The 20,597-nt window shown below is 65.4% G+C and overlaps 1 protein-coding gene across 1 annotated transcript; it reads right to left on the minus strand.

The window, feature by feature from the left end:
- Positions 1-1,482: 1,482 nt before the first annotated feature.
- On the minus strand, positions 1,483-17,308 carry COL20A1 (collagen type XX alpha 1 chain). The gene is given in 23 exon segments (XM_059133277.1): positions 1,483-1,566; positions 3,241-3,294; positions 3,893-3,969; positions 4,517-4,555; positions 4,558-4,597; positions 4,682-4,840; positions 5,257-5,366; positions 5,565-5,704; positions 6,908-7,085; positions 8,994-9,123; positions 9,296-9,552; positions 10,260-10,413; positions 10,704-10,732; positions 10,735-10,862; positions 11,109-11,271; positions 11,462-11,626; positions 12,075-12,194; positions 12,522-12,680; positions 13,563-13,571; positions 13,913-14,045; positions 14,149-14,291; positions 15,228-15,338; positions 17,227-17,308. Coding segments are annotated over 23 exon segments (2,664 nt in total).
- Positions 17,309-20,597: the final 3,289 nt, after the last annotated feature.

Consider the following 20,597-nt stretch of genomic DNA (forward strand, 5'->3'; position numbering starts at 1 on the left):
TCCGTCTGCCCGTCTCCAGACCCGGGGAGCATGACCTGAGCAGAAACCGACCCAGACCCGTAACCAGCTGAGCCCCAGATGCCCTCTAAGCTTGCATTTTAGAAAGTCAATCCCGTTTGGGTTTCGAGCCTGCAGTGCGAGGTCTCAGGTCTCCTCGAATTCTCGGATTTCTTTTTTTTTTTTTTTTTAAGATTTTATTTATTTATTTGACAGATCACAAGTAGGCAGAGAGGCAGAGAGAGAGAGAGAGAGAGAGAGTAGGAAGCAGGCTCCCTGCAGAGCAGAGAGCCCGATGTGGAGCTCAATCCCAGGACCCTGGGATCATGACCTGAGCCGAAGGCAGAGGCTTTAACCCACTGAGCCACCCAGGCGCCCCGAATTCTCGGATTTCTAACACGACGCGATTTCTGCGCTCCGCAGCCCTCGTCCTCTTGCCCCCGTTTCGTCGTGGGACCCGCCGTGACACCGACACTCACATTCTCTCTTTCTCGTGCCATCTGAGCCCCGGGAGACGCCTCCCCACGGATGGTGCCGCCCGGGTTCCGGGGTGTCCGAGACCGCCCGGCCGCCGGCCTCTTGTCTCGCACAGGGCTGCCCGCCGCCCCTGCCTTACCGCTGCGAGCCCCGGCCCCACGGCGCTCCGTCCACGCTCCCCTCTCTGGAGGCGCCGTGACCCTGGTGAACAGGGAGAGCGCGCGTGTGCGTGGCGGTCTGGAGGCCGCGCCGTCGGCCCAGTCGGCCGCTCGGCTCCCCGACGCTTCGTCTCCCCGACCCGGCGGCCGTGGGCGCGTGTCTGTGTCCGGGAGCGCATGAGTGGGAAGGTGAGCGTGAGCCCGCGCGTGTGTGGAGGCTCTGGGTGCTACCGTGGCCTCACGTGGACTCGTGCAGTCAGCCACAGGGGAGGGCGCGGGATCGCTGTCCCCAGCCCGCCGAGCTGGGTCGGAGGCGGCAGGCTGGGCCGCGGCAGATCAGGGCGGGCGGGGCGGGGAGCCGGTGCCCTCTCCTGCCTTCTGGACCGAGCAGCCCAGGGCGGGTGCCTCATGTCTGCCCCCCACCCCGACAGGGTCCCCCTGGCCGAGACTTCACACCCGGGGAGCCAGCCGCATGGCTTCTACTCACGGTGAGACGGCGGCCCCCACACTTCTGTCCTCAGAACCTGCCCTCCCCCGCCCAGACCGCTCCCCGCAGGGCTCAGCCTCCTGCGGGCAGCTCCGACCTCTGCCCACCCTCATCACCTCTGTCTCCGTCCACGGAGGAGGTCCCTGAGGTCTCCCCCACAGCCCGTGTAAGAAGCTCAGCAGCCCCAGAGGCCTCCTAAGTCGAGGTCCAGACCCCAGCCCACCTGCCCCTAGCCCTGGGCTCCACTTTCTCTGTCCCCCGCCGTTCCTGGGGTGCCGCGGTCCAGGCCTCCACGCTGCGTCCCTGCTAGAGCCTTCTGCCAGCGTCCACTTCCCTCGGGTTTGTCTCTGCTCAAATGTCCCCTCAGAAGCCTTTGTGGGCCTCCGCATCTAAAGGAGGCCTGCCCCGAGCTCTCCCGAGCACCAGGAACGGGGCGGCCTTGACAGGCTGTGGCGGGTGTGGCCCCAGACCCTCTGCTGGGAAGGTCTCTCCGTGAGCAAAAGTGGGACATGGCTGGGGTGGGGCACGGCACCAGCTGCCCTATCCAGGCCACTGGGCGGGAGCGGGGGGCACTGGCCTGACAAGGCATGGGGCCAGCCGGTCAGGGTCCCCATGAGGCCCGAGCACAGAAGAGGTGAGCTAGCCGCTCCGGTGTCAGAGATGGCCTGCTTAGGGAGGTGAGGAGCCCCCAAGACTGTCCAAACCCCACACCTGGCTGGGCCCAGGAGGCCAATCAGCCAGGGTCGGGGGGGGCTGGGCACCGCGTTTGAAGACCCCCCACCCACCGTAGCTCGGAGTGCAGCTGAGAAGTTGTGTCCTGGGGCACAGAGTCATGCCATAACGGAGACGGTGGGACAGGGGTCCTCAAGCCATGGAAGGGTGACACTTATCTCTGAGGGCCCAGGGTGGGGAGCCCTGGCCTCGCCCCGGCAGGGATGGGCTCCAGGCCCCAGGGACACCCCTCCCTGGAGTGAGCAGCCCCCCTTGGCCAGCGCGATGCCATTCCTCTGAGTGCGGAAAACAGTACAAAGGAAAGGCTCCCACCACCCCCTTCGGCCCCCAGGTCCCCCCCAGGACTCGCTGCTCCTGCCTCTTCCTCCCGCCCGCACAGCCGTTCTCGGTGCCGAGTCTGGGGGGGGTGCAGGGTCACTGTGGGCAGCATGGGGGCCATCCTGGCAGGAGAGAAGGGGGGACAGGTCTGAAGGAGGTGGCAGGCCACAGACACCCAGCCCACCGGGCACCGCAGACTTGAGCCCCCCGGGTCTCGGCGGGGCCAGCGGGGCCAGAGGGTCTGCTTCTCATGGCACCACTCGGACGTGTCCCCCACCCAGGGCCCTTCACCCACTTGGGTCAGGTGCCCACTGCCGGGCACGGGTGGTCTGCACTCCTGACATGCTAGACTCAGGCCTGGCTGGAGCATCCTTCCCAGACTCTGAGGGACACGGGGACACCCACTGCTTCCACTGCTTGACATTGCGGGGGTGGTGAGAGGACGCTCTCAGGTAACGCTCGTGAGCCAAGCGTGGAAGGTACCGACCTCCGCAAAAAAAAACGGCGGCATGAGCTTGTGCGCACGCAAGGCAGCCCAGGATCCGGCAGGACACTCAGATCAGTCACCAAACTAGCAGCTCCAGGACGAGAGGTCATCGGGCTGTGTCCACAGCAGCGAACCTGATTTAGCACCCACACTCGAGTTCCAGTCTAGTAAGACAAGACGTGCAGACGGGGCAGCCACACCCCAAAGCCTCAGTGCCCGCCCCGCACTGGGTTTGCATAGCCACAGGCGGTTAAACGTGGTCAGGACTCAGGCACGTGGTAGTATCCACAGAGCGTGAACGCCCCCAAGAATTAGTAAGAAAAGCGACCCGGTGGAAAGGGTTCAAAGGACATTTGTCCGACAAGAAAATTCCAGCAACTTCCACAGGGAGCTGGAGCTGCTTTAGGAGAAAAGCCTGTTAAACCAGCAGCAACAGGGTCCCCTGGTCAGAGCGCTCAGGGTCAGGGTCATTTCTGGGGCTGGGGTGGGGAGCTGGCCCCTCCCTGGGGAGGGCACCTAGCTTCTAGCTGTGGGGCTCCCTCTGCATTCTCAGGAAAGGTAGGGTCCGGCCCTATGGGACTCACCCTGAGCCCTGGGAAGCCCTGCTCTCCTGGGGCTCCGTTCCTTCCAGGGAGGCCCTGCAGGGGCACGGTAAGGGCTCAGCGCAGTCCCCCCAAGGGCCCCACAGTATTGGCCTGGGCTGCAGTCCCCAAGTTTAGGTGGAGAAGGGGAAGTGTCTTCCAGGACAAGAGAACCCCAGCCTATCCTTCCCTCCTACAGCCTCTGCGTAGAGCAGGCTCCCGTTCTGGCAGGTCCTGTTTCAAATCCTGACCCCGTCTGGTATGGGCCACAGAGCCCAGAGCCAGTGCCTGTCCACCAACAGTCTCACTGCAGGCCCCGCCCAGTGGGGGATGGTCCAGGGCCTAGAGAGTGGCCTCCCAGGGTCCCCCAGCCAGAGTACCCAGGACAGAGGCCGCCCACATGGCTGTGATGCATGGCCAGGCCTTGTCACACTCAGTGGTCCCCAGCAGCACAGTGCTGCAGCCCCACGGGGAAATTGGGGATATGCTGGCCCCCACACCAGAGAGGGCTCAGCTCAGGGGAGGGCAGCTGGGGAGGGGTCGCATGAGGCGACTGGGGGGCGTGAGAGCGCGTGCGGCCGGCTGGGGCCGCTGCTCGGTGCTGTGACCATGGAATGTTGCCAGGAGCCCCTGGTCACCCCAGGGGAGGACTCACTGGAGGCCCTGGGGGCCCAGGGGTCTGCGAGGAACAGGTGCAGGCAGAAGAGAAGGCAAGGCAGTCTCTCCATCCTTCTGGGAGAAAGGAGACGCCACTCATTAAGAGCGTCCCCAGCTGTTCTCGTCTGAGCTAGAGCTCAGAGTAGCCACAGACTCTGGGGTTCTAGGACGCCTGGCAGGCTGGGAATGAAGGGCAGGGACCCCATCCTGGGCGCCACCCTTCAAGGCTGCCCTGCCTGGGCCATCTCACAGTCCCTCCTAAGTCCCAAGCATGGCCAAGCCCAGGGTGGGTCCAAAGCGAGGAACCCGGCCACACTTGCAAGGTGTAGAGGCCGACCAAGTCTCTGGTGGTCCCTCTGGCTTTGCTGGCTGAGCCCCTTCCTGGCCCGCAGCGTACACCCCAGCTGTGCCTGCAGGAAAGGGCAGTGGGCACCCCTGCAGCCAGGGACTTCCTGACACATTCCAGCCTGCCTTGCCCCCAGGGCCTCGGGCTGCCCAGGGTGCCGGCTCTGGCCCAGAGGCCACCTCCTCCAGGAAGCCTGTCCTGCTCTCCCCCAGCCCCATGGTGATGGACATGCTGTCTACCCCCAGACTCTAGGAGCCTCGGCAGGCGCGGGCCCACCCACCGCCGCAGGGAGCTCGCAGCACACGTCCTTCCCTGCCAGGAGTCCCTGCGCACGAAGTGCAGCAGCTGGAGCTGTAACTACAACAGAGAGGGTCAGCCAGACCAGGCCGGGTTTCCGTGGCCCCCTCCGGCCTGGCCCGGCAGGACAAGTCCCGTGCTCACTGTGGCTGAGCTGCTCCGGGGGCCCCGGGCCTTGGCCAGCCTCCCCAGCATCACGAAGCCTGTGGCAGGTGGGCTGCCGGCCTCCCCAATTGGCCTCTCGGCCACCTTCTGGCAGTCCACGTAGAGCCTGACCTTGGAGTGGCCCACGGCCACGTGCACCTGCCGGACACCAGCACGGGTTCCCCTACGGCCCCAGCCAGCCAGGGGGAGCAAGGGCCCGTCACGAGGGTGGCAGGACCCTGACTCCACCTCAGGTCTCATGGGACACCCCCTCGTGGGGCCTCAGTTTCCCCTTTATAAAGGAGACTGAATCGCACCGTCCCAAGGGCTGGGATGCTCTCGGACCCACGTGAAGACATCTGTCGAGAGGGGAGTGCGGGGCAGAGGCTCAGACAGGCCAGACAGGACTTTTCAGGAAAACGGGGGACGCAGGGGCGGGCCGCGGTGTGTGACGGGGGCTGCGGGTGGCAGGCAGTCACGTCCTGTGTGTCCTGGGGGGGCCTGTCCCCAAACTCAGGGACTGGAGGAGGGTCTTGGGGGAGGCACACTCCAGTCGTTCAGGAACCTTCCAGGACCTTGTGGAAGCTTCCAAAGAAAATCTTCTTCACTTCGGGCAGGTCAAAGGTCACCTCTTGCAGGGTGGCCCTGGGGTCATGGTTGAAGTAGGTCAGAGACTTCCTGCCAGCTGCAGGGGAGGGGGAGGAGCGCATGGGACCCCCCAGAGCAGAGTGGGGCGGCCCCAGGCAGGACAGCACGCCGACGCACCCCAAGCCTCAGGGGCCCGAGCATGGACGTGGCTCTGCCTGGGGCATCCTGGGCTGGCGCGGCACAGAGCTCCTCTGGATGCACAGACCTGGGCCCGGCACCCTCCCCATGGACTGACCGTCCAGCAGGACCCCCAGGATGGGCTGCAGGTCCTCAGCCTTCATCTGCCGTAAAGCAAAGGCCTCACGGGGAGTCTCGGGCAGCGCGCGCAGCAGGAAGACCACCGTGTGCTCCGGTGGGGGTGCAGCCAGCTGGGAGCTGCTGTGGGGGCACAGGTGGGGGTGACTGCAGGCCCAGGAGAAGTGGGGAGGGGGTCCCACCATCCCCCAGACCCACGGCGCTGCAGTGCGGGGGTCCGTGACCATGCTGGGCCTCTCCTGTTCCATCCCCAACAGTAACATGCGGTCTGTGGGGGACAGAAGCGCCCCAGGCTGGTGGGGGTTCAGCCACACATGCTCTGTGGCCGGGACCAAAGCTCACCCTACCAGAGTCAGTGTTGACGACACTCCTGGGCAGGGTCCTCCAAGACCCCATTCCCTGGGGGCGCTACAGGGGCAGAAGGGGGCAGGTCACGGGGGCCTGGCAGGAGGGTCTCTGCCTGTGTCCTGGGGTTAGGAGCCCACAAGCCCACAGGTGGCTCCGCCCTCAGGAGTCGCCCCCGCTGACCCGAGCTTGTTGGTGTGCTCAGAACACGCAGACAGGGGGTGTGTCTGTGCCAGCGCCCAGTGGCGCCCACTGAGGGGTGGGAAGGGCAGGGAGCAGGGTGTTAGGTCACCCAGTAGCATTGTTCCTGCAGGCCTACAGCTTCACTCTCTGCCCTTCGTTTGCTCTTAGGATGACCAAGAGCCCAAAGAGCCAGCCCTGCACATTCTTGAGGTTCTCTGAGTAAGCGGACCCCAGGGCCTTGGCACAGGCTGCTCCTTCTTCCTCAGTGCTTTTCCCCTTCCCTGTTGTCTCCCCGGTGGCTCTTACTTGTCTGCCACTTCCTTGGCAGGCCTTCCTGACCCTTCAACTCTTCGCAGCCTGGAGCCCCACTCTGGCAGCTATCACGGCAGGGGGCACTTGGCGCTGGGTGACCTCCCCTGGGGTGGGGGCCACACCGGCAGAACCGTGAGCTCCGGAGGGTGGATAGTGAGGGCCTGAGACAGTCTGTCGCTTGCAGAAAAGGGACAAGGATGGCAGACCAGGCGTCGTCCAGGGAGGACAGCCTCAGGGTTCCGGACACTCCGAGCAGCCCGCCCTGATAGAGACCCCAGATTCAAGCTCGGACGGGAGGAAGGGGCCACTGAGAAAGAGACCGGCTTCAGCCACCCACACGCAGAGGGAAGACCTGTCACCCCCTGAAAGAAACGTTAGTGCGGGAGCAGGTTGGGGTGGGTGGGAGTCAGCGGGCGCTGAGGGAGCGCGAGCTCAGAGCCGGCAGAGCCGCACCTTCCGCAGCCGCTCCCGGGCCCCCCCCACCTGGCCCAGCGGGTCAGCCGAGCGTCCTTCAAGAGCGTGAAGGTCCGGGTGCAGCCGGACGCCGCACGCTCCATGGCAACGCCTCGGAAGGACGCGTGCTCCTGCTCCACCAGCCCGAAGCCGGCCACGAGGTCGAAGCCAGCCACGAGGTGGAAGCCTGGGTGGGCGTGATCAGAGACTCGGGAAGGAGAGAAAACACCAGGGGTCCAGGGAGGGCGGAGAGGAGCAGCCCAGGGCACACAGACGGGAAGACGGTGACTGCGAAGACCATGGACCGACGCACCCTTGGGGCCCGCGGTGGGTGGGAGTCGGGCTGGGTGACGCCAGGGTGACGCTACCCTGGTAGCGGCAAGGGCGCCCCCCCACCGCACCTGGGCTGACTCAGCTCACGGCGTCTGCGCCTGCTCTGACGTCAGAGGCACGAGTGAATGTGACCTTGCCTCCCTGGGTGTCCAGTGTGGCCCTGGGCCCGGGGCGGGAGCAGGGGGAGGTGGGAGAAGCCACACCTTACTGCGGGCAGATCTGCCACTCACATGTCAGCCCCGTGTCAGGGCCCGTCCCTGGGTGACCCCAGCCTTGGCCCCTCTCCCAGCTCCCAGTTAGCAGAGAGCCTGCGGGAGGCCGAGCAAGACCCACAGCCCCGGCCTGGTCTCTGCATGGCCACGTCCTCTCTATAACCTCCATAGTGACGTGAGAAGAGAACACCAGCTCATGGGGACCCCCTGCCTGACTGCTTCTAGTGACCCCATGACCTGGTGCAGCCACTGCCCCTTCATGGCAGGTGGGGGTCCCCGGCTGCCTTCCCCACGAGGATGCAACAGGAGGGACAGGTGGGACATGGGAGGGTCCCTACCTGGGCGGGGCCGGCGGGGCTGAGGGTGGGGCAGGCTGCCGGGAGGGAGTCAGGATCAGTGGCAGATTCGACTCCATCCGGGGCCCCTGGTGGTCACCCTGTCCTCAAGTCCACAGTGCATGGGAGCCACAGCCTCATCCATACCAGCTTGCTGCTCTCCAGGCCTGGGGGCCCCACACCACGGGGGCGGGACAGAGAAGGGACAGGGATGGTATCCTGCTCCCCTGGTGGCCACAATTCCAGCCCCGGAAGACAGTACCTGGCCATGGGGGCTCCGACTGGGTGCTGCACCCTGACACTGGCCACCCAAGGTGCCAAGGGGCCAGGAAGATGCGTGGCTATGGGTATGTGCTAACCTGGCCACGCAGGCTTCCTCCACAGCCAGGGGCACAGGAGGTGCTCTGAAGTGGTCCGCAGGCCGGTAAAGGCACCACAGAGGGAGGACCCAATCCCCAGAGGCATTCAAGCGAAAACTGGACGGCCCTGTGGAGGGCCACAGAAGGAAGCTGCAGCGGCCGAGCTGAATGGCCTCTGAGGGTCCTCTGTTCTGAGTGTCTGTCTAATTTTCCAAGGAAACCAGCAACAAACCAGAACCAGCAGGGTCCTTGCCTGCGGGTGGCAGTCCCCCAGGGACCACTGAGGCCTTGTCCATGAACTTGATACATCAAGGGAGGTCAGCCTGGGCCTCCGCAAGTAGTGCCCCTGTGACCATCACCTGCCCTCTCTGTGATCTGCATTCGGCTGGCCCAGGACTCCTGCCGGGCTGGATGTCTGCCCTGACCTCCTGGACACACGTACAGAACCACGAGCCCACTCCGCAGTTCCGAGTAGCTGCGGGCAAGGGCTCCATCCGGCCCCCAGCCGCACCACGCCGCACCCGTTATATTGGACTGATATGGTCTTAACCGTGGGCTTTCTGTCCGCGCTGCACAACAGGGAAGGTTTCCATGAAAACCCCGGAGCGCCCTTCTGCTACCTCTGTGCTGCTGGGTGACGTGCGGAGTGCAGCAGACAGCACACCCTGCTGGCAGGTCCCCAGGGCCCAGGCGTCCAGGTGCCTGGCTGGGTCTGGGGCCTGCCTAGGTCTGAGGTCTCGTTGGGTCTGACTGGGGGCTGCCTGGGCATGAGGGTCTGGGGTCCAGCTGGGGTCTGGATGGGTCTGGGCCTGGCTGGGGCCTGGAGAGGTGTGAGTGTGGGGTCTGTCTGGGTCTGGTGGTCTTGGTGCCCACTCACTCATCCGGCCTGTAGCAGACACTGGCGCGCTCTCCCTTGCTCCGTAGACCGCCGAGACCTGGACCCTATATTTGGTGGCTGCCAGCAGGTCGGGGAGCGTCAGGTGGTTCCTGGGTCCTGGGTCAGAGATCTGGGAGGGGACACATCCCCTGAGCCCCTCACCCCAGACCATCTCTGCTCTCATTTGTCTGTGTTCTGCCACGGAAGTGTTGCCCCTCCACAGACGGGGTGGGCTCGCTCCCCGCCACGGCGCCCGGGACCTGGGGGCCCATGAGGAGCCTCCCTGCTCCGCCAAGACCCACCGACTTCTCCGGCCCTTGCAAGCTCTGCACCTGGACGTCGTAGTCCGTGCCAGGCTTCAGGCCATCCAGCAGCACCTCTGGCTGCCCCACCTGCACCTGCTGGCAAGCACCCTCCTCTGCCTCCCCTCCTGGTGGCTCGGGGAGGCTGGCGAGCAGGCACCAGGTACTGCGTGGCCTTGCCAATGGCCGCCAGGTGAGGCGGACGGTGGTGGGTGTCCCTGCAGCCAGGGTCAGTGCCTGGGGCAGAGGCAGAGGTGCTGGGGGCGGGGGCCACTTTAGGGACGCAGCACCCCGCAGAAAGCGTACGCACACACACGGAGGGGCCTCACTCAAGTGACAGAGGGCCCCGGGCCATGCCGACCTTGCGGTGGGTCTCAGTGGAGATGGAGGCGGGAGGGTGGGGGTCACCCACACACCCCTCCGACTCTGTCCCCAGACTTCGCTTTGGGCCGCGTTTCCAGTGGACAGCTCTGCGGGTTTCTGTTGAAGACTGCCTGCCCTGAGAGTGGGCGTGCCCGGCCCCCAGGTGAGAAGCCCCTCGGAGAAGCCACACGGCGTAGGGTCCAGAAACGGCAAATCTACGCGGACCGCCGCAGACAGGGGAGTGCCAGGGGCTGAGGGGCTGGGGGGCCGGCGGCAGCAGCTTGGGGGTGAGGAGCTACTCTGGTGAGGAGCTACTCCACAGCCAACTGTGGACAACGGCAGGACCCACGGCCGCGGAGCCTCACACCACACGGCTGAGTTGTTGTAACATGGGAATTACGTCTTGAGAAAGCTTCTAAGGGGGCTCGTGGCCACCCGAGAGGGCAAGAGACCCACAGCAGGCGCAAGCAACTCAGAAGAGGACACCGAGGGTCAGGAAGGCCCAGTGACACCGCGGGTGGGCTGAGACCAGGCCAGGCTCTGCACCACCCCTGCTGGCGGGCGTGACCCCCAAACCCCAGCATGATGCCACCCCACCCACCTGTGGTCACAAGGCCCCCCAGACCCTCGCCGACCCCGGCCTCGCCGACAGGGAGCACAGACACCAAGTACTCGGGGCCAACGGTCAGGTTGTGAAGCATCATGGACAAGGCAGGCCCGTCCAGCACCACCCGGAACAGGAGCCACAGTTGAGCCTGTGGGGTGGGCAGCGCAGGGGTGTGGGGCACAGGGGTGCAGGGCACAGGGTTGCGGGGCAGCGCAGGGGTGTGGGGCAGGCACACGATCAGCTCTGGTGGGGCTGAGGTCAGTCCTTGCTTCCCACGGTGACCTCGGCCACCACACAGCCACAGGTGGCGCGAGGACGCACGCCCACTCCCCCTTTCCACTCGCGCTTGCGGACCACCCTCACCGCGCCCTCCGTCCTGCAGGACGGCTGCACACGCGTGGCCCCGACGCTGTCCACGGCCGGCAGAGAGCCCCTCACCTCCTGTGGGGGGCCACCCCGGAAGGCCACCACGTGACCAGATACTTGAGCGGCAGCTGGGGGTCTGGGGTCCAGGACAAGTGGATGCTGGAGGGGGTCGCCTGGGTCAAGGTGAGTCTGGCGGGAGTGAAGATGTGTCCGGGGCCGGGGTGGCCACAGCTGGTGTGACTGTGGGAGGGAAGGAGGCCGGTCAATGGCCCAGCAGGTGGCCTGCATTAGCAGCTGCCCTGCTCTCCCCAGTGGCCACTTCCCGGAGGGACAGGTGTCCCCCAGGCTGCAGATACCCTCAGATCCCTGGGAGCCAAGGGGAGTGGGGCTCAGGGCGTCCCATCTGGGGGCCACAACCACCCTCTCCCTCTGCCTAGGGGGGCCAGGCAGGACTGTGGCCAGTGAGGGGGACTCTGCTCACCAGGGCCCTGGCTCCCGCCTTGGACCTTCTGGCAGATGAGGCGGCTGAGCAAGCCGGCCAGGGTGCCAAGCTGGGGGAAGTCCCGCACGCTGTGGACGGTGATGTCTAGCGGGGGGGACTCCAGGAGCCGCAGCTCGGCCTCGTCTGCGTTCTGCCCACCTGCTCACAGGGTACAGCAGCGAGGACTCCCCCGGCCCCACCCACCACGCATCTGTCCCATCCGGCTAGCACGACCAGGGGTCCCTGGCCTGAGTCACCCAGCGGTCTCCTCCAGCCCAGGGCGGAGGGGTGGGAATGGAAGCTGCCCGCCCGGCCATGAGAAACCCAGCCGAGGATGGGGGCTGCTCACCCACAGCAAAGACAGCGACACCCAGGTCCTTGAGGACGCGGCCAGCAGCATGGGCATCGTCCTGGGATTTGCCGTCCGTCACTAGGACCACCACCTTGGCTGCCTCTGGGCGGGGCCCCGCTCCCGGCTTCAGGTTCTGCTCCCGCACGTGAGTCAGGGCCAGGCCTTGGGCAGTCAAGAGTAAAGGCGTGTGGCCCAAGCGACCCTCCTGCCCGACACCGTTCCGCCGGCCCCTGACCCCAGCACAGGGCCCACCGAGTCTGTCCCGCCACGCCAGTGGGGGCTCCAGAGGCAGGACCCACCACAAGACCCAGGGGGCTGCCTGCGGGACACACTGCTTGGGGGCTGCTTCCACGGGCGGCCCCTCCCGGGAGCTTGCACCCATCAGAGGAGCCACTCGCTTCCAGCAAGGCCGGCTGACAGGAAGCCCCGTGTTCACTCGAGGTCATTAAGGGATGATCTGCTCTCTATGAAGGTGTGAGTCAGACTCAGCACCCACATTGCCCTCGGCTTCAAGTCTGGGAGGCTGCCCTGTGGGATGGAGTCGGGGGGACTCTGGGACAGAGACCTGGACAGACCCCCAAGACTGGGACTGCTGGGGGCCCAGGCACACCCGTGAACGTGTTTCCCCCTTTATAGCGGAGGCTACAGACAGCTGCCAGCACCTTGTCCTTGCTGCGGAAGGCGCGGAGGTCCCACTCGGTCTGGGGGTCTCCACTGTACTGAGTCAGGCCTGGGCAGGGGCAGTTCTGGGTGCTGAGCTGCCCAGTGCACACACGGCCTCACCGGGACACCAGGCAGGGTACACGTTTGCACCCGGACAGGTCACCAGATCGTCCCCCAGCCCCTGCAGGAGCCCCCACCTGCCCGGCCTGGGGGGGGGGGCTCAGCCTGTGGGTGGCCAGGGACCACAATCGGCAGGGCTGTCCTCCGGGTTCCCCAGGAGGCTCTGTGCCTCCTCCCCAACTTGCCGTTTCTCAGAATTGGGCCTCCCCTGGGTGGGGGTAGGATTTGTGGGGACACCTCGGGCAGGGCGGTGGGGCAGGGGGTTGGTACCCACCGACTTGGACTTTATTTGGCCCGATCTCAAAGGGCTCAATGATGCTGGCCAGGAAATCTTTGACCTGCTGGAAATGACTATGGCCAACACTCCAGGACCCGTCCACCAGGAAGAGCATGTCCCCGGGTGTGGGGGGTGTGCCGCAGAACTGGGGGTTGGCTGGGAGGGAGGAGCTGGGCCAGGGCCACACCACTCTAAAGCCCCTCCCGAATGGCTCCAGGCTGTGCTTCAGCCCCCAGGGTCTCCTTTCCTGTGTTGGTGGACAGAGAGGGGCCATGGGGCTCTGGCCTCAAGTAAGGCAAGTGGCCAGGTCTTGGGGACCCTCACTGGACTCAGAACACCCTATGTGAACCCTGGTCTATGGTGTCAGCCCTCTGAGTGCCCTCAGGAAGGGCTAATGAGACCCCTAGGTGCCCCAGCACCTCTGCCTTCCAGTGGCCTCGGCAGGGCTGGTCCCCAGGTGCGGCTGTCGATGTGGGGACCAGCGGACAGAGACCAGCCAAGGGGTGTCGACTGGGGGGTGGTTAGCATGGCCGGCAGCTCTGGCCTCAGGCCTCACTGGCTGGGACAGTGGCTTGTCCTGATGGCCTAGGAGCTCTTTGGACACAAAGTCTATAAACTCGGTGCCTCCAGGCCAAGCCTCAGACCCAGGCCAGACCCCTTGTGAGGACTCCTGGGTAGGGTGAGTACAAGGAAATCCCATCTGATGTGGGGCACAGCCCTGCTCAAAGCACTATGTGGCTGTGGAGACTGTCCCAGCAGTCACCAAGCCCACTGGGAGACAGCAAGGGCGCGAGAGGGGACGTGTCCACCTGAGGAGAGAGATACCTCTTTCTGTACCTACTGTGACTGGTGGGGACACAAAGTCAGGGACATCCTGTCTGGTGGAGGAGGCTTGGCTGGCAGAAACACCACAGCTGTCTGCCCTGGGTCACACAGCACCCCCCCACACCCTGGCCCCCCCGACCCCCCCGGCCAACCCCCCGGCCCCCACCCCTGGCCCACAGAACCAGGTGTCCCGGCAGCTGTCCCGGCATTTACCTGGCGTCTCTGTCGTTCCCGCAGAGCCCTGGGCCTGGCTCTCCCACTCCGGGTCTGTGGAGGGCTGGGAAGGGGCCTTGCCCCCTAAAGCCCCTGGCTGGGCGCTGCTCCTCGCCAGACAGCCCTGCCGAGGTCACAGCCGGGTCACTTCCCACCTGCCACACTCAGGTGTGGGGCAGCAAGGGGCATGGGTGCCCGAGTGCACTCACCGGCCTGTCCCCGTGAGCTGGGGTGAGTGCCGGAGGGCGGCCGGCTGGCTCAAGGAGAAGCTGGGACGGGAGGGCCGACCCGCGGGAGAGCGGGAGTCGCGGAGGGTGACCCTCCCTCTCCCCATTCTGCACCACCAAGACTGGGGGAGTCTTGACCTGGGGACGAGGCAACTCGGGGCTCAGGGCCTGGGCTCCCCGCATGGGAGGGTGTGGGCTCCGCGGCCGCCTCCGGGGGCTTCCGGCTGCTCCCGCTTGTCGCGTGACTCTTCAGGTCCTGGGCTTCAGGGGGACGTGTGGGGCCGAGAGCGTCCCCCACCCCCGGGGCCTGCTCCTCCCACACAGCCCCGCTCCGCGGCCAGGTCCCCTGTGCAGGTCACAGACTTCCGCACAAACTCCCTCTGCGCCAGCAGGGCGTTCCCGGAGCCGGTGAGCTTGAAGATCTGCACGGTGTAGCCCTTGGAGGGGCTCAAGCGCCCCACTGGGGCCTTGGTGGTCAGAACCACCTCCTGCTCTGCGTCCCCTGGGGCGGGGGTGGGGAGGGAGACCGAGGCCGGGTGTGCGTCCAGGCGCACGTGTGTTCGTGGCCGTGCACATTGCGGAGTGGGGAGGGCCTTCAACCTCTAAATTTAAAAAGATTCCCCACGACTGCTAGTTCACGTCGCCTCCGTCAGAAACCAACACAAGCTTTTTCTGAAGGAAGACAATGTCACGTCAGGTCCTCAGCACAGTGGCTGCCGCCCAGCGACGGGCGACCGGGCGTGCAAGGAACAAGGGGAAGTGAGGAGAAACAGCAGGGGGTGGGAAGAGACCCACTGGGCGTCCAGACAACGGCGCGCGGGGCTTTAAGTGAGCTGTGCTACCCACTTAGGAGACCTAGAGATGAGCCTATGGATTCAGGCATCAAACTAGAAACAACCAAAAAGAAATCCTAGAATGTAAAAACCAAACGGACATTTTCCAGATGGAAATTCTAGAATGGGAGAACGAAACCTGAACCACCTCTTAAATGTCAGTGAAGACAAGCAGGGGTACAGGTCAGGATGGAAGACGAGAAATACGGCGTCTGCGGGGCTCAGCAGCGAAGCGTCTGCCTTCGGCTCAGGTCATGACCTCGGAGTCCTGGGATCGAGCCCGCAAAGGGCGCCCCGCTCAGCAGGGAGTCTGCCCCTCCCCCTCCATCTGCTGCTCCCCCTACTTGTGCACACTCTAATAAATAAATAAATCTTCTTTAAAAATGGAGAAATAAAGGAATTAAAAACACAGGAGAATGAACCAGAGGCAACGGAGCAGGGAGAGCCTTCGGTGCGAGCTGACGAGGGGAGCAGTGGCGCCTCACGGACCTCACCTCCCGCTCCTGTCCACGCTGTCCTTCCTTCCCGTGGACACACGGGTGCTGGGCTGGAGGAGCTGAGCCCAGAGCGGGGTGCCAGCCGCTGGCCCTGCCGGAGCCCCGTACCTGCCGCGGGCTTCACCTGCCCCAGGAAGCCGAAGCCGCTTCCCTCCGCCTCCCTCCACTTCGTCTGCAGCCGGTGCTCGGGCAGCACGGCCAGCCTCAGGCAGCTGCTCGCTGGGGAGACAAGACCGGGGGATCAGCGCTGACCCCTGCACAGCACCTGGCAGCCGTGGGGGCCCAGCCCCACCCACCGGGGGACACCGGAGAACCTGAGGCCTTATCTGGGACTGGAGGGGGACTGGGCCCTCCGAGGGTCCCAGGTGCCAAGGCCGCATGGTGTGTCCAGTGAAGAGACGGCCCCCACCCAGGGAGGCCCGCACGGCTCTGTGAGGGGCGCCCCTGCCCTGCTGACCGGGGCCCAGACCAGCATCCAGGATCAGTAGGAAGAGCCCTGCTGGGGTGCCGTGCCTGTCCTGGGAGGAAGAGGGGGCGTGGGGGTCTGAGGCCTGGGGCACGGCCTGGCCATCAGGGAAGCTTCCGGGAGGTCCGTGGCAGGGTGGGTATTTTTGGAACAGGGGGACAGAGATGGGCTTCTTCTGGCTGCCCCAGTGAGAGCTGGGTCATGAGAGCAGGGTTGGGGGCGCCCAGGGCAGACACAATGACCAATGGTTCAGAGGGGGAAGCAGCTGGACTGGGCCCCCGGATGTGCCCAGCGGCTCCCAGGAGCACCAGGCTGAAAGGCCGGAACGTCTCATGGTGGAGCCATGAAAAGCCACTTGTAAGCAGGACCCTCCCAAGTCCGTCTCACAGTGCCTCTGACATGTTGGGGGAGACATTCCCAGCTGCCTTGGGGCTCTGCATGTTAAGGGGCCTCAGTGGGGCACAGGGCAGACGGCCGGGGGCCTGCTGGTGGGAAGCCTCCCAGGAACGCCTCCTCAGCAGGGCCATCCCCAGGGAAGGCAGCCCGGACCTGCAGGACCCCATCCTCCACCCTCCCAGGGTCCCGGAGACCCAGGTCTGCCCAGAGTCTGCAGGGGCCCTGCTGAACCCCGAGCACAGGCTGTCCGTGGGCTCACGAGCGACTTGGCCCCACCATCGCGTGAACCTGTCAGAGCCACGGGGACCCGGGGACATGCCCCACGACCACGGCCAGTCTGCATGCCAAGCCAGCACCAAGGAAGAGTGGTCAGCAGACCTGTGCCTCCCACCACGCGAGGTGTGGCCACACGGTGCGCCCCTCGGGCCGGGCACGCGTTCTCAACAGAGACTGGGAGTCAGACACAGCAAGACTCCGGCGGTGGCCCAGGAGTGGCATCTTCCAACGGGGGAGTCGCAGTCTCCTGCCCTCACAGGACTCGCTGGGAGTCGCCCGGGCTGGGGGCCAAGCCAGGGCGCTGGCAGCCACCTTCCCAGAACAGTGCAGGCCGGTGCCCCTCGTGGGGAGCTCAGCGAGGACGCAGCCACGTTCCGCAGCCGCGTCCCTTTTGGGCTATTCCGAAGACACGGTGATGAGTGTCACATAGGTAAGGGCCGTCAGTTAGACGAGTCCCTCAGCCAGCCCGGTAGGAAGCCCTCAGTGTGGGCCATAAGGTGCTGCAGGGAGGGCCGGGCAGCCTGTTCTCCCTGTGCCTCAGAGTGAGCAGGGAAAGGGCGAGAGCAGGCGGCGGAGAACGCTGCTCTGCTGGGAGACCAGGAGGGAAAGGGGGTTTTCCTGGTTTTACTCTGGCTTTCTGCTGCTTGGAAATTTTACACTGAAGAGGTGTCCTGATGGGGCGCCTGGGGGGCTCAATTCAGGGCCGCGTGTGCTAGTAAGTGTCAGAAAGCACATAGCAGTGTCCCCACGCGGGCCCGACAGATAGCGAGTCTGAAGGTCCAGCAAAAGCCGCGGGTAGCACTTGGGGCAGAGGACACAGGTCCTCGAGCACACATTCAACTCAGAACTCCAGGGGAGTCAGGAGTAGGCGGCGGAGACCCCTCGAGTGGGGCCTGTGCCCTGCCCTGGGGTGGGGCCGGGCACTGACCGGTGCCACATCCCCAGGAAGCGCCCCCCCCACGTCCTTACCTTGTCCCTGGCCAAGTCCCAAGGCGACACCCAGCCACAGCCAGAGGCAAAGCCCAAGATGGGGGCGTGTGAGGGCACTCATGGAGCACGGCCTGTGGGAAGAGTCCGTCCACCATCCGCCCATCAGTCCAGCCAGCCAGCCACCCGTACCAGGCATCCCACATGCCGTGATCTGGAGCTGCCCCCTACAGTGGACCTGTGTCCCGCACAGCCCGTGCAGGTGTTTCCCTGGGTGAGTGCTCAGCTGCCCTTCCCCTGCACACCCCGGAGGCATCAGGCTGTCGCAGCCTCTGGTCCTGCATCCCGCTCTCAGGACATTCTCACGGGCCGGCCCAGGCCCTGACTGCTGACCCGGCCACGCAATCGTCGTTAGGACGGACTGGGACAGCTTCTGCCAGGGCCACGGGGCCTGAGGAGGGAACAGAGCCATGTAGGGCCAAACCCTGTCTGCAGCCCGAGGGGCATCAGAGCTGGGACCTCAGTTTGGGCACAACCCGTTGGGGGCAGCGCAGTAAGCCCTCTGCCAGCCCCAGGAGGGTGTGTCCTGCCTGAGGACTGGCCCCAGTCGGCCTCTCGGCTGGGAAGTCCTTGCACACAGGTTCAAGCCCCACATAGCCTGGGGGGCTGCCTCTGTGGACAGTGCAGAAGGGACGCCCAGCACAGAAGCTCAGGACCCCAGCCACACCCAGGGAGGGGGGCATCAGCCCTACAGAGTCGAGCTGCTGAGCTTGCAGGCATCTTCAGGGCTGCGAAGGGCTGGGGGCCGGTGCATGGGCTCTGGACTCCCCCGGGCCCGAGTCCCCTCCTGATCCACATTCTGAAGCCAGACCCCCCTGCTCCCCAGAAACTGGGCTTGGTGGGACCCTCGCGGGCAGCCCTCTGCACTCTGCTCTCCCTGCCCCAGTCCTCCTGGAAAAGGCAAGATCATTCTCTGATCGCGGACCTGGGCAGACCCTGGTGGCCCTCCTTGTCCACCACCAGCCCCCCAGGACCACAGGTGAGTCACTAACCTCCTCCTGGGCGCGGGTGGCATCCCTGGGCCCCCATGCACTCCCCCACTCCGGTCCTGCTGCAGCCACGAGAGCCAGGGTTTATTAAGGTCCCCGTCCCTCCTCCCCTCCACGTCACTGCCCACCCCTGGCCTCCTCCCCTCGCGGGGCTCTCTCCCCGTTCCCAGCTACAGCCCCAGAGTAGGGGTATAGAGTTCCTGCGTGAAGGACAGTTGCCTCAGGGTGGGGATCCCACAGCACCAAACACGTTCGTCCCTCACTCCACATGGTCGGCCCCAAAGCGGAGATCACGGGGCAGGCACCTCAGGGACCAAGGCCACTGTGTGCGGACAGATGACGGGCCGGTGCCTCTGGTGGCCAGTGGCGGGGAACACTTCCTTCGGGCTCCCCTATCTTTGGCCCAGTGCCCAGGCCCACACTGGCCCCGCCAGGAACCCTTCCTTGCAGTAACGGCGTCTCCACTGCCCTCTGGGTCTACAGAGCCACACAAGTGTGCAGCCCCTCCCAGCCACCAGGACAGCCCAAAGCCTGATGCTTAGGCGGGGACACTGGCCAGACCAGACCCCATTCCGGCCCCAGCCCTGGACCTACCTGACCTGGGATCATCCACTCAAGGTCACTGAGGGGTGAGGGGAGCTGACTACCAGGAACCCCACAGGGCTGGTAGCCTGTGCTGACCCCAGATTCTGGAGACAGGGGCACTTTGGAGGGGCTGGCACAGCAGGGGCTCTTGGGCTGGGAGGCCACAGTTGGAGACACGGTGCATGCTGGAGGCTGGCAGACTTCAGTGGGCAGAGGTCTGGGTCCGGATGCTGCTGGGGGAGGAGGGCCCTTACCCGACTCCCACGGGAGCTCTGCACCCTCCCCACACTCTTGTCCATAGGGAGGACACTGCCTCGTCACTGACAGTCTACCAGCCCCAGACCTGGTAACACTGCTGGGCGGTGAGGGTGCACGGTCCCGGACCTGGGCCAGAAGACCAAGATGGCCCTGCTGTAGGTGCCACAGCGCCCCTCTGTGCATCCCGCTAGCCCGCCCCGCTAGCCCTGTCCTGACCGCTTCGTGAGCCCTGCTCTCTCCTGGGCAGACAGTGCTCCTGTGGCCAGGAGCAGGCCTAGGCCAGCTGGGTCTCCGTGACTTGCCAGAGCCTGAGGACCCATGACTGGACACCAGGACACCAGTGCTGATGGACGCAGAGCTCGGGGTGCTGGGCACCTGCCCGACCCTGGGACCTACACCGCAGCCAAGCCCCACATGCTCGTGTGCACCAGCAGAGAGGACTGGATCTAGTAGCCACAGACAGACACTGGACACACCGCGTCCACCTGTGGCTCGTGGGCACTCGGGACACACACGCAAATACTCACATGCACCCCACTGGGGTGCCACCCTCCACACACATAAGTCAGTCAACTCAGCACCCCTGGCTGGGCACTGTCCACCCTCCCGTGCGTGCTCACCCTGGAATCCTGCAGAGCCTCAGAAGCCCCAGAGACTCATTAGCAACGTCAGGGCTGCCCCGGGTCACTGAGAAAGAACAGGACAGCAGCACGTGCTGGCTGGCCTTCAGCCAGCGTGCAGGCAGGGACCCCGTGTGCACCCCAAGCACAGGTCCCACTTCCCCAGTCCCCAGCTGATGCAGGGGGGTGAGCCCCCTTGACCGTATCAGTTGGGTCAGACCCAGCAGGACCGGTGGGATGGGAGTGGTGCACCCCAGACCGTGCAGAGGGGAGGGCGCCAGGAAGGCCCCAGCTCCGGGCGTGAGGTGCCGGGACAGTCACAGCACCGGGGCTTGGAGGCACAGCAGCTTGCTGGATGACTGAACGGGGTGGCAGAGGCCGACCTGTGTTAGGGGCATGGCCCAGAGAAAGTGCAGAAGCTCACCGGGAGGCCCAGAGAGAGCAGGGCCGGCCTTCTAGCACCTGCCGGCCGGCCCGTGCCAGCACCCTCCACGAGGGGTCTGCAGCAACCAGGGACCCTCACCGTATGGTGGTCATACAAGTCCCTGGTCGGCCCAGTATCCTGGAGCCGGGGTCTGGGTGGAACTGCATGCAGGAGGCCAGAGGGCTTGAGGGCAGCCTCTTGGTCACTGGCCCAACTCCCTGCCAAGCTGGCCAGAAAGGCAGAGGGCTGCTGTCCTCACCGACCCGTGCTCCAGCCAGAACTGACCCTGGGACTGTCCCGTGTAGGACCCAGCCCCCTTGGGCCCACGCCCCACCCAGATCTGCCTCCCGAGACCAGATGACCCACGGGAGACCACCCAGAAGAGAGCTCTGGAAAGTGCACTCAGCGTCCCTTCGCTCTGCGTCTGACCGCTCCCCCGCGGGGGCCTTCAGCAGCGCGCGCGCAGGCTGAAATGGA

The sequence above is a fragment of the Mustela lutreola genome, chromosome 9 (genome assembly GCF_030435805.1).
Source record: "Mustela lutreola isolate mMusLut2 chromosome 9, mMusLut2.pri, whole genome shotgun sequence".
In the NCBI taxonomy this organism is placed as follows: Eukaryota; Metazoa; Chordata; class Mammalia; order Carnivora; family Mustelidae; genus Mustela; species Mustela lutreola.